Consider the following 12,163-nt stretch of genomic DNA (forward strand, 5'->3'; position numbering starts at 1 on the left):
TCATGCTCAGGTAGATCAGCTTTGACTAGTCTCCTGCTGTGCATCAGTTTATCATAAACCATCTGTAGTTCAAATATCAACTCCGTATGGACTCTCTGTTTACCATTACAATTGTGGATACCAATATCGTGGGCTGGTTTCTGTACTGGATCATTCTCTGACTATAAAGGTTGGAGCCAGACCTCACAAACAGGAAGAAAACACCTGTCAATTCAAACACCGACTCCATATGATCTCTCAGTACAGAGGCATCTTTATTGAGGAAGCCCATAAGTTATATCCTGAATGGCTTATGCATGCAGAGTGATAGGAGATAATTCCACTACCTTGTTCTCCCATGTGTCCATTACAATAAGCGTAGTGTCCTCACCGTCAACGGTTATCCTTCGCTCATAGGTGTCTTCTACAAAGAATGAGAAAATAGACATTTATAAATCGATACAACACCAGAGATTCTGCAGATGCTGGAAATCCACACAAAATGCTGGAGGAACTGCTGATCTCCTGGGATTTTCATGCATGACAGTCTCCAGAGTTTACAGAGAATGGTGTGAAAAACAAAAAACATCCAGGGAGCGGCAGCTCTGTGAGTAAAAATGCCTTGTTAATGAGGGAGGTCGGAGGAGAATGGCCAGACTGACTCAATCTGACAGGAAGGCGACAGTAACTCAAATGTTACAACAGTGGTGTGCAGAAAAACATCTCAGCACGCTGAACCTTGAAGTGGATGGACTACAGCAGCAGGGTTTCCAATAAAGATACCACTGAGCACAGATCATGGAACAGCACAGTACAGGCCCTTTGGCTCACGACCAGACTATGTAAGTTTCTTCCCCCAAGCTACCAGACTCCTCAGTACCCAGAGCCTGGACTGACACCTTACTGCCCTCTTGTCCTGTTTATTATTTATTGTAATGCCTGCACTGTTTTTGTACACTTTGTTTTTTACATAGCTCAGTCTAGTTTTTGTACCGTGTCATGTAACACCATGGTCCTGAAAAAACATTGTCTCATTTTGACGATGTACTGTACAAGCAGTTAATGACAATAAAATGACAATAAAACTGACTTGCCTTGACAATGTTGTGCTGACCTTTTAACCTACTTTAAAATCAATCTAATCCTTTCATTCTACATAGCCTCCAATGTTCTATTATCCATGTGCCAATTTAAGAGAAGTTCCTTAAGGTTGTCATAGCCGGGGGTGGTGGTGGAGATAAGTTCCCACTACCTATTAAATACTCCCAATGGCATGCGCCTCAAATAGCCTCTGACAGTGAAGTCCAGCTCCTGGCCTTCACGTGTTGGTTAGCTACTCAGCCCAGCAGAACGTTCTACTGACAGCAGAAGGGGCAAAGGCAGGACACTGGCTCCTTAAAACCAGTCACTTCGGGCAGATAGGTCTCATCAGCTGTGGTTGGCAATTCATCTAGGAGAAGGAAAACTCTGATCTCAAACCTCCACTGCCTTACATCTATACCCACTCATGGGGAAAACCTCCAGAGTAAACCCTAGGGAAAAATCCGGAGCTGGAGTTTCTGAGGCCGCCCAGTGTTGAATTTAATGCTGACCGGCAACTCCCGGAGCCAAACTGTATTGGTCTCTGACGTTCCTTTGTGTTCATCAGATCCATGGAGAAGGGGGCAACAGCTTGCTCTCCATATCGTACTGCCCTGGCTTGCATGTCTAGACAGCTAGGATGCAACATCCACAGTCGACCCTGAACAACGGAGGCCTCCAATCGAAGAGATTCTTACGTGTCCCTAATGTGTTTGCTTCCACCTCCACCTGCATCAGGGTGGTCCACACACTCACCGTTCTCTGTGTAAAAGAACCCACGTCTGACATCCCCTCTTACCTTAAAATTATATTCATAAGACATATGAGCAGAATGAGGCCAGTCAGCCCACTGAGTCTTCTCCACCATTCAACCATTATGAGGAGAATTGCCCTGATCTATCCCACCCCTGTCAGGGCATTCCACAGACCCACCACTCTCTGTGTAAAGACATCCCCCTTATACCTTCCTCCAGTCTTCAAATTTGTTGACTGCTCTGAGTTGTATGTCTCTTGACTCGACTTATGGCTTTAGAGCAGTGTTAATCTGCTGAGACGCAAGGCCACAATACTCCAGAACAATCAGTACATCAGCTGCCAGCCAGCTGGGGTGTGTGGACACATCTGTGAGTGTACCTATTCAGCAGCAAGCTCCAAGACATTATTGATTAAAGATTCGCTTTATTTGTCACATATATATCAAAACATACAGTGAAATGCGTTGTTTGCCTCAAATCAAATCAGCGAGGATCATGCTGGGCAAGTCCTCCATGCTTCCAGCAGCAGCATAGCATGCCCACAACTTACTAACTCTAACCTGTACGCCCTTGAGAACTGGGAGGAAACCCACACCCCCCCCCAACACATCGGGGGGGGGGGGGGACGGGAGCCTGAAGCCACACACACAAAACTTTAGGAGCAGCTGCTTCCCCTCCATTCAGATTTCTGAATGCAGAGTCCACGAGCAGTACTTCACTAGTTTTGTTCGCTTTTTTTTGCTACTTTTTATACATGTTTATTACTGTAACTTATAGTATATTTCATATATTACGCCTGCCACAAAACAAAGAACTTTACAAGTTAGTGATAATAAATCTGATTGTGATCGGAGGGAGAATGTACAAACTCCTTACAGGCGGGGTGGGTATCAAAACCTGATTAGTGATTACTGCTGCTGGAAAGCGATGCGCTAACCCCTGGGCTACAGTGACATTGTTGAATCATTCACTTTGGCAAACCTGCCCCAGCATTACTCCATACTTTAAAAGTGACAAGACCTTGCACCATCTCCTATGTGTTGGGAGCCACCTACTGGTGACGGGCAGACTTTAATCTCATTGCTCCAGCCCGAAATCAGAACCTCAGATCGAGCTCCAAACTCACGGAACCCAGGCAACAGTGTTCTGTAAGACACAGGAGCAGAATTGGGCCATTTGGCCCATTGAGTCACCTCTGCCATTCCATCATGACTATCCCTCTCAAACCCATTTTCCTGCCATCAGAATCAGGTTTAATATTACCGGCTTATGTCACAGAACTTGTTGTTTTGATGCAGCACTACATTACAATACATAGTAATTTTTAAAATATATAAATTAGAATAACAAATATAAAAAATTAAATTAAGTAGTGTAAATAAGAGAGCAAACACATATTCTTTGACACCCTTACTAATCAAGAACCTTTGCTTTAAACCTCATCTCTGTTTCAAAGGGATGTCCCTCTATTCTGAGGCTGTGCCCTCTGGTCCTAGACTCCCCCACTATAGGAAACATCCTCCCCACATCCACACTGTCTAGGACTTTCAACATTCGATAGGTTTCAATGAGACCCAGCCTCCGTGCCTCCCCCCCCCCCCCATTCTTCTCTACTCCAGCGGGTTCCCTACAGTTCTGATTGTTTCTGTTACATGAATAACTTTAGCAGGCAGTCGAGCTTCACAAGGTATCAACAACTCTTCCAATCCTTCAAATCCACTGACAGGACCAGTCCTTTCCTGGGCCTACAGAAAGTGTGGATACAGCCATGTCCTTCACAGGCAAAGCTCTCCCCACCAATGAGCTCGTCTGCAAGAAAGCAGCACCCTTCACCAAGAAGACCATTCAGGCCATGCTATCGTCTCACTGCTCACTACCAAGGTACAGGAAGGAGCCATAGGTGCAACACCACCAGGGTCAGGAACAGTTATTACCCCCCAACCATCAGGCTCCTGAGCCGACGTGGACAAATTCACTCACCACAATATTGAAACGAGTCCACAACCTATGGACTCACTTTTGAGGACTTTACAACTCATGTTTGCAGTATTATTTATACATTTATTTCTATTTGCACAGTTTAACTTCTTTTACACGCATCTTTGTGTGTAGTTTTTCATTGATTGCATTGTATTTCTTAGTTCTACTGTGAATGCCTGCAAGAAAATGAATCTCGGGCAGTACTCGGTGATATATATGTACGTTGACAATAAATTTACTTTGAACGTTAGGCCCTTGTTTCATTCAAGCAGCTCCCATGTTCTAGCCATATTGTTTGCCTGCTCAACACCTTTCACCCTGAACCCTTCACCTCTCGTTCTAGTCTCACCCAACCTCAGTGGAAGAAGTCTGCTTGCATTTGTCCCGTCTACACCTTTCATAATGTTGTACACCTCTATCAAATCTCCCCTCATTCTCCTTTTCTCCAGGGAATATAGTCCTGAACGTTTCAGCCTTTCCCAATAACTCAGGTCCTCAAGTCCTGGCAACATCCTTGTAAACTATCTCCGCACTCTTTCAATCTTATTGACATCTTTCCTGTAGGTGGGTGACCAGACTGCATACAACACTCCAGATCAGGCCTCACTATCATCTTATACAATTTCAACATAAGATCCCAACTCCTGTACTCCATGTTTTGATTTATGGAGACCAATGTGCCAACAGCTCTCTTTATGTGACCTTACTCACATTCCCAAAGAGCCTGTGTGCCACCTCACCACACAAACATATACAATACCAGGAGCTGGCAGAGCAATGCCAGAAACAGGGGTGGAGGGCACGATGCCAGCCTATCGAGGTGGGGTCTAGAGGTTTTGATCCCTGCTCACTCTGCAGACCTACGCTCTCCTTGGCATAACGGGGGCTGCAAAGGAAAAGGCACCAGCTGCTGAGTGAGCCTATGGATCAAGAGATGAGACCCACGGACCAGCGCTGGGTGTTTCTGATCAGCCCTGGCTGGGTCACCGAGGCGAGTGTGCCTGATGTCGAAAGACCAGAAACATGCAGTGACCCCAGGTTACGTCACTGATGATGTGACCCAGCACGTCTTCGGATGAATCTCAACATCCTAACAATCATACCGAAATTAAAATGAAAAATGCCAGAAGCCCTCAGCCACTCAGGCAGTATCTGTGAGGGAGGGATAATTAATGTTTTGGATCTGGGAGTTGAATTCCAGGGTATAAAGTCCTAATAAGAATATAGATATCTTTGTTTAAGAAATAGATACTGATTAGGCTATAGTGAGAATTTCCTGTTCTGCTTTGAAAGGTGACATATAATCCTCAAAGACATAAAGAGCCTTTGTTTAATGACTTATTCAAGAATTGACAGATGGGGCAGTAGCCTGCACTAAAATGTCAGCCTATGCTTGGAGCACAATCTTTGATGCACAGTGCGAATACACAGTCTCCGAAGATGGAGAGTTCTTTGGCATGTGCAGTGGAAATTTATTCTGGAACCATTATCTTTCTTGTCTATTCCTGCCAAGACATTCAGTGGTAGCTCGGATTACTTAACTCTGTAAGAATGAGCTCAATAAAAAATTGTTAATGCTTAGGGCAGCTGTGCCGAGAACACAGCTTTCATTTCAAGTGTGGCTCTTTGAAGTGTACCTTGTGTCTCTTCAAGGATCAAGGATCAACCTTATTCATCATGTACATTCACACGTATACAGAATAAACACATGCTGTGCTGTTTGGGTGTGATACCTGGTGTACTGTCAGGATGGCAGTGATATACAGGCCTCGCAACAGCAGCTGGGATGTGAACCACCGAGTGGAGTAGGAAAGAGAAGACGCATATCAAAAGGGCAATGTTCTGACAACCATGGGAGATTTCAACATGCAGGTTGGAAATGGATCTCAAGACAGAGAGTTTGTTGAATGCCCACAAGGTAACCTTTTAGAGCCATTTGTCGTTGAGCCTACGGGCGGATCAGCTATACCGGATTGGGTGTCTGATGTCGACGTAGCAGGATTTCAGTAGAGTAAAGGAAATTACAGTGGTATGAGAGAGGAGTTGACCAAAGTAAATTGGAATGAGATACTAGCAGGATATCAGCAGAACAGCAATGGCGTGAGTTTCTAGGAAAATGACGAAGATGTATTCCAAAAACAAAGAAATACTCAAGTGGCAAAATAGAACAACTGTGGCTGACAAGGGAAGTCAAAGCTGATGTAAAAGCAAAAGAAAGGGCACACAACAAAGCAAAGACAGAGGATTGGGAAGTTTTTAAAAAGTTTTTTTAAAAAAAGTTTTTAGCAACTAAAAAATTCATTAGAAGTGAAAAGATGAAATATGAAAGCAAACTAGCGAACTATGAACAGTAAAAACTTTTTCAAGTACTGTATGTAAAAAATAAAAGAGGACCACTAGAAAATGTGGCCAGAGAAATAATAACGGTCCAAGGAGATGGCGGATGAACTAAGTGAGTATTTTCCATCAGTCTTCATTATGGAAGACACCAGCAGTGCGCCTGATGTTGAAGAGTGTGAGGGAAGAGAAGTGAGTACAGTTGCTATTACAAGGGAGAAGGAACTCAAAAAGCTGAAAGAACTAAGCGTACGTAAGTCACGCAGATGAGAGGAACTGCACGCTAGGGTTCCGAAGGAGGTAGTATTAGAAATTGTGGCAGCACTAGAAATGATCTTCCAAAAATCGTTGGACTCTGGCATGGTGCCAGAGGACTGGAAAATTGCAAATGTCACTCCCCTCTTCAAGAAAGGAGGAAGGCAGCAGTAAGGAAATTATAGACCAGTTAGCCTGACCTCAGTTGTTGGGAAAATGTTGGAGTCAATTGTTAAGGATGAGGTGATGGAGTACTTGGTGACACAGGACAAGATAGTACAACGTTAGCATGGTTTCCTTCCGGAAAAATCCTGCCTGATGAACCTGTTGGAATTGTTTGAGGAGATTACAAGTAGGATCGATAAAGGGGATGCACTGGATATTGTGTATTTGGATTTTCAGAAAGCCTTTGACAAGGTGCCACACGTGAGGCTGCTTACCAAGTTAAGAGCCCATGATATTACAGGAAAGTTACTGGCATGGTTAGAGCATTGGCTGATTGGAAGGAGGCAGTGAGTGGGAATAAAAGGATCTTTTTCTGGTTGGCTGCCAGTGACTTGGTGTTCTGCAGGCGTTGGTGTTGGGACCGCTTCTTTTTATGCTGTATTTCAGTGATTTAAATGATGGAATAGATGATGGAATACCAAGTTTACAGATAATACGAAGATTAGAAAATGAAATGCAATTTCATTTGGAAAATGGAAAATTCATTCTTATGCACTTTGGTAGAAGAAATAAATGTGCAGACTATTTTCTAAATGGGAAGAAAATCCAAAAATCTGAGATGGAAAGGAACTTGGAGTCCTTGTGCAGAACAGTCTAGAGGTTAACTTGCAGGTTGATTCAGTGGTGAGGAAAGCAAATGCAATGTTAGCATTCATTTCAAGAGGTCTAGAATATGATGAGGGATGTGATGCTGAGGCTTTATAGGCACTGGTGAGGCCTCATCTTGACTATTGTTAAAAGTTTTGGGTTCCTCATCTAGGAAAAGATGTTCTGGTATTAGAGAGAGTTCAGATGAGGTTCTGGGAATGAAAGGGTTATCATATGAGGAACATTTGATAACTCTGTGCCTGTACTCGCTGGAATTTAGAAGGTTTCAGAAGAAATGTGGAAAGGATGTTTCCTATGGTGGGGGAGTCTAGGACAAGAGAGCATAGTTTCAGGATAGAGAGGCAACTAGAGGTGCAGAGAAATTTCTTTAGCTGAAGGGTGGTAAATTTGTGGAATTTATTACCACGTGCAGCTGTAGAGGTCAGGTTGTTGGGTGTATTTAAGGCAGAGATTGATAGGTTGTTGATTGGACATGGCATCAAAGGTTATGGGGAGAAGGCTGAGGAGGAGAATAAAGGATCAGCCATGATTGAATGGTGGAGCAGACTCAATGGGCCAAATGGCCTAATTCTGCTTCTGTGTCTTATGGACATGCAACAAAAGAACAAGCTTATCGTCATTCAACCACACACAAGAATCCAGTAGAATGAAACATTGTCCCTCTGATGGCAAGCTGTGAAGCATAAAACATATTGTCACACAAAGTACATAGAGTGATGATCCAGCACATAGAGTCACAAAGTAATATCAGCAGTCTCTGAGTGACGTGGCCTGAAGACTGACAGGTTGACATAAAGGGTGAGGGGAATGTTTAAAAGACAATAATATTCAACAGTTATTAAAAAATGAAGAATTATATAAAAACAAAGCTAGAAGTACTGTTGTGGAATAACCGTGATTCTCTTCAAAGATTGGCTGCCTGGCATCAGTGGTCACATAACCAGGTTTTGTGATATGAACTAGCTGCTCATTTGACCATCTACCACCTGATCCCTTGACTTCACATGACCCAGATCAGGGGTGCTAAGCAAGTGCTAAACCTTTGCCCAAGGATGACCTGCAGGCCAGTGGAGGGTAGGAGCACCTTACACCTCCTTTGGTAGAGTTGTATCTCTACCCCATGGAGATCAGTGAAATCAATAGTACTTGGTTAAAATTGGAACCGTTGATATCAACAAGAATCAGCTATCAAACTCAGTCCATTAAATTCACACTCGGAAGTTGGTGTTCAGTTCTGGTCACCTCATTGTACGAAGGGTGTGGAAGCTCTAGAGAGGACGTAGAGGAAATTCACGAAGATACTGTCTGGATAAGAGAGCATGTCTTATGGGAGTAGGTTATGCAAGCTAGGGCTTTTCTCTTTGGAATATAGGAGGATGAGAGGTCACTTGAGAGAGGTTTACAAGATGAAAAGAGACATAGATGAAGACTTTTTGCCAGAACAGAAGTGGCTAATACAAGGGGCATGATTTTAAGAGGGTGGTGGGATGGAGATACGTCTCTACAAAAGGGAATGAGAGGTGCTCCCTTCTTCCACTAGCCTGTAGATCACCATTGGGCAAGGTGTAGCACCTGCTTAGCCCCCTAATCTGGGTCACATGAAGCCGTGGGAACAGGTGATGGATGGTCATGTGAGCAGCCGGTGCAGATCACAAGTCCTGGTTATGTGACCACTGGCGCCAGGCAGACAATCCCTGAAGACCATTGATAATGGATGGGGTCACCCTTCTTGTAAAGACACTGCTCTTCTGTAGAAAAATTTTCCAAAACCATCATAGTTAAGAAAAGATCATGATAGCCCACGTCGTATGACACAGCACAACATTAAGGAATGAATAATTTCAAGGTGATTGGAGGAAAGTATGGGGGTATGTCAGACGTATGTCTTTTTCCACTGAGTACAGAGGGCATGCCAGAGGTACAGTTTTCACACTTTGTCTGTAAATATCAACTATGTAAACAAAATAACAACTGTTTATTCCTCTCCATAAATGTACCCTGACCTGCTGAGTTCCTACAGCATTTTGTGTGTGTTAGAACTGTCTGTTATAAGATATAGGAGCAGAAAATTAGGCCATTTGGCCCATTGCGTCTCCTCTGCCATTTCATCACACTGATACATTTTCCCTCTTAGCCCCAATCTCCTGCCTGCTCCCCGTACGCTTTCATACCATGACCAATCAAGAATCTATCAACCTCTGCCTTAAATAAACATAAAGAATTTGACAGGTTCACTATCCTCTGGCTAAAAAAAATTCCTCCTCATCTCCATTCTGAAAGGACATTGCTCCCTTCTGAGGCTGTGTTCTCTGGTCTTAAGATTCTCCTATCATAGGAAGCATCCTCTCCACTTCTGCTCTATCAAGGCCTTTCAGCATTGAATAGGGTTTAGTTAGGTCACCCCATACTTCTGAATACAGGCTCAGAGCCAAACTTTTTTTATGACAAGCCATTCAATCCTGGAATCATTTTCATGAACCTCCTTTGAACCCTCTCCTTACAGGCAGCCCATCCTTTCTAAGATAAGGGGACCAAACCTGTTCACAATACTCCCAGCGAGGCCTCACCAGTGCTTTATAAAGTCTCAACATTATATCCTTGCTTTTATATTCTAGACCTCTTGAAATGAATGCTAACATTGCATTTGCTTTCCTCACCACAGACTCAACCTGCAAATTAACCTTTAAGGAATACTGCACAAGGACTCCCAAGCCCCTTTGCGTCTCACATTTTATTTTCTCTCCGTTTAGAAAATAGTCAACCCTTTCATTTCTTCTTTCAAAGTGTATTGTTTTCCTGTTCTCATAACCTGTCTAAGTCCTTCTGTAGCCTCTCTACTTCCTCAAGATTGCCTGCACTCCACCTATCTTCATATCATCTGCAACACTTCTGTCATCCAAATCATTGACATTTAACGTAAAAAGAACCGGTCCCAACACAGAGCCCTGTGGAACACCACTAATCACTGGCAGCCAACCAGAAAGGGCTATCTTTGTTCCACCTCTTTGCCCCCTGCCATCAGCCAATGTTTAATCCATGCTAGAATGTTAACTGTCAGTGATTCATGCACCCACTCTTCTTCAAGACCAACAATTCCCAATCTCCCAACATTTTTACTCAATATTTGTAGTTTTACTACTAAAGTTGTTATGCTCGTATTTAGAGTCATGGAACACTGCAGCAGAGAAACACAAGCCTTTTGGCCCATCCAGTCCGTGCTGACAGTCTGTCTAGTCCCGTCAACCTGTACCCAAGCCACATCCCTCCACAGCCTCCCATCCATGTTCCTATCCATGTTTCTTTTAAATGTTGAAAACGACTCCACAATCAACCACTTCCACTGCAGCTCATTCCACACCTCCCTCTGAGTGAAGTTCCCCTTCAGGTTCTCCTTAAACATTTAACCTTTCACCCTTAATCCTTAACTTCAAGCTCAGTGGAAAAAGCCTGCTTCCATTTACTTCTTTTATACCCCTCATGATTGGCCGCTCACTAACCATAAGCATGACCTCACCATCCACCTCACTATGGTAGAGGCACAAGAGATGGTGCAGATGCTGAAATCCACACACAAAATGCTGGAGGAACTCAGCAGGGCAGGCAGCGTCAATGGAGGGAAAGGAACAGCTGATGTTGGCAGTCCTGATGAGGGGCTTTGTCCTGAAATGTTGACTGTCTATTTCCCTCCATAGATGCTGCCTGAGTGGCTGAGTTTCTCCAATAAGTTGTGTGTGTTGCTCTATCTTGTTACTGTCTGCCTGCACTGCGCTTTCTCTGTAGCTGTTACACTTTATTCTGCACTGTTATTGTTTTCCCTTGTACTACCTCCCTCCAGCAGAGGCTGAGGGGAGATCTGCTCGAGGTTTATAAGATTTTGAGAGGCACAGCTAGAGTAGACAGACGGTAGACAGGCAAGAAATCTTAGAATTGTCTCAATTTCTTACCAATGATCATTGCATATATTGGCAGGTAGAGGCTTTGTCTTGCTGATACATGTGGTAAAGAAAAGGAATATTAATTCTCATTCTAGGATGCTTCCAGATGAGAGGGTGTGTTCTATCACACGAGGCTGGATGAAGTTGGGTTGTTTTCTCTGGGCTGGCAGAGACTGAGGGGAGATCTGATAGAGGTTTACAAGATGATGAGAGGCACAGATAGTGTATGGACAGGATCTTTTCATAAGGGTTGAAGTATCTAATACCAGAGGGCATGTGTTTAAGGTGAGAGCAGGTCATTTTAAAGGTGACGTGAAGGGCAAGTTTCTCTCCCACAGACAGTGATGGGTGCCTGGAATGCACTGCCTGGGGTGGTGCTATCATATAAATATTATTGCAAAGAGAGAACGACAGCATCTCTACTTCCCCGGGAGACGGCGGAGATTCAGCATGTCATCAAAAACCTTGGCAAACTCCTATAGATGAGTGGTGGACAGTGTGCCGACCGGCTGCATTACACCAATGCCTTTAAGAGGAAAATCCTGCAAGAAGTAGTGGATTCGGTCCAGTACATCACGGGTAAAGCCCTTCCAGCCATTGAGCTCATCTACATGAAACGTTACTGTAGAAAAGCAGCATCCATCATCAAAGATCCCCACCACCCAGGCCAGGCTCTTTTCTCACCGCTGCCATCAGGTAAAAGGTACAGTTGCCTCAGAGGTCGCACTACCAGGTTCAAGAACAGTTACTACCCCTCAACAATCAGACTCTTGAACAGAAAGGGGCAAGGGGATAACTACAGTCATTCTACTTCCAGTGTTGCCACAAGCGATGGTCTCAATTTAAGGACTCTTCTATTTTGTTATTTCATGCTCGTTATTTATGGCTATTTATTTATATTTGCACTTGCACAGTTCGCTGTCCATTAATCCTGGTTACCGTCACAGCTCCAGAGATTCACTAGGTATGTCCACAGAAAAAGAATCCCAGGGTTGTATGTGGTGACAT

At 43.8% G+C, this 12,163-nt stretch overlaps 1 protein-coding gene across 1 annotated transcript in view; it reads right to left on the bottom strand.

Annotated features, from left to right (window-relative positions):
• gem (GTP binding protein overexpressed in skeletal muscle) overlaps positions 1 to 12,163 on the bottom strand; it is a 34,282-nt gene that overhangs the window by 13,711 nt on the left and 8,408 nt on the right. The window contains exon 3 of the mRNA XM_059957807.1: positions 327 to 403. Coding sequence (XP_059813790.1) covers positions 327 to 403 — 77 coding nt within the window. The remainder of the gene's footprint in view (positions 1 to 326; positions 404 to 12,163) is intronic.

The sequence above is a fragment of the Hypanus sabinus genome, chromosome 1, assembly GCF_030144855.1.
Source record: "Hypanus sabinus isolate sHypSab1 chromosome 1, sHypSab1.hap1, whole genome shotgun sequence".
Classification (NCBI taxonomy): domain Eukaryota; kingdom Metazoa; phylum Chordata; class Chondrichthyes; order Myliobatiformes; family Dasyatidae; genus Hypanus; species Hypanus sabinus.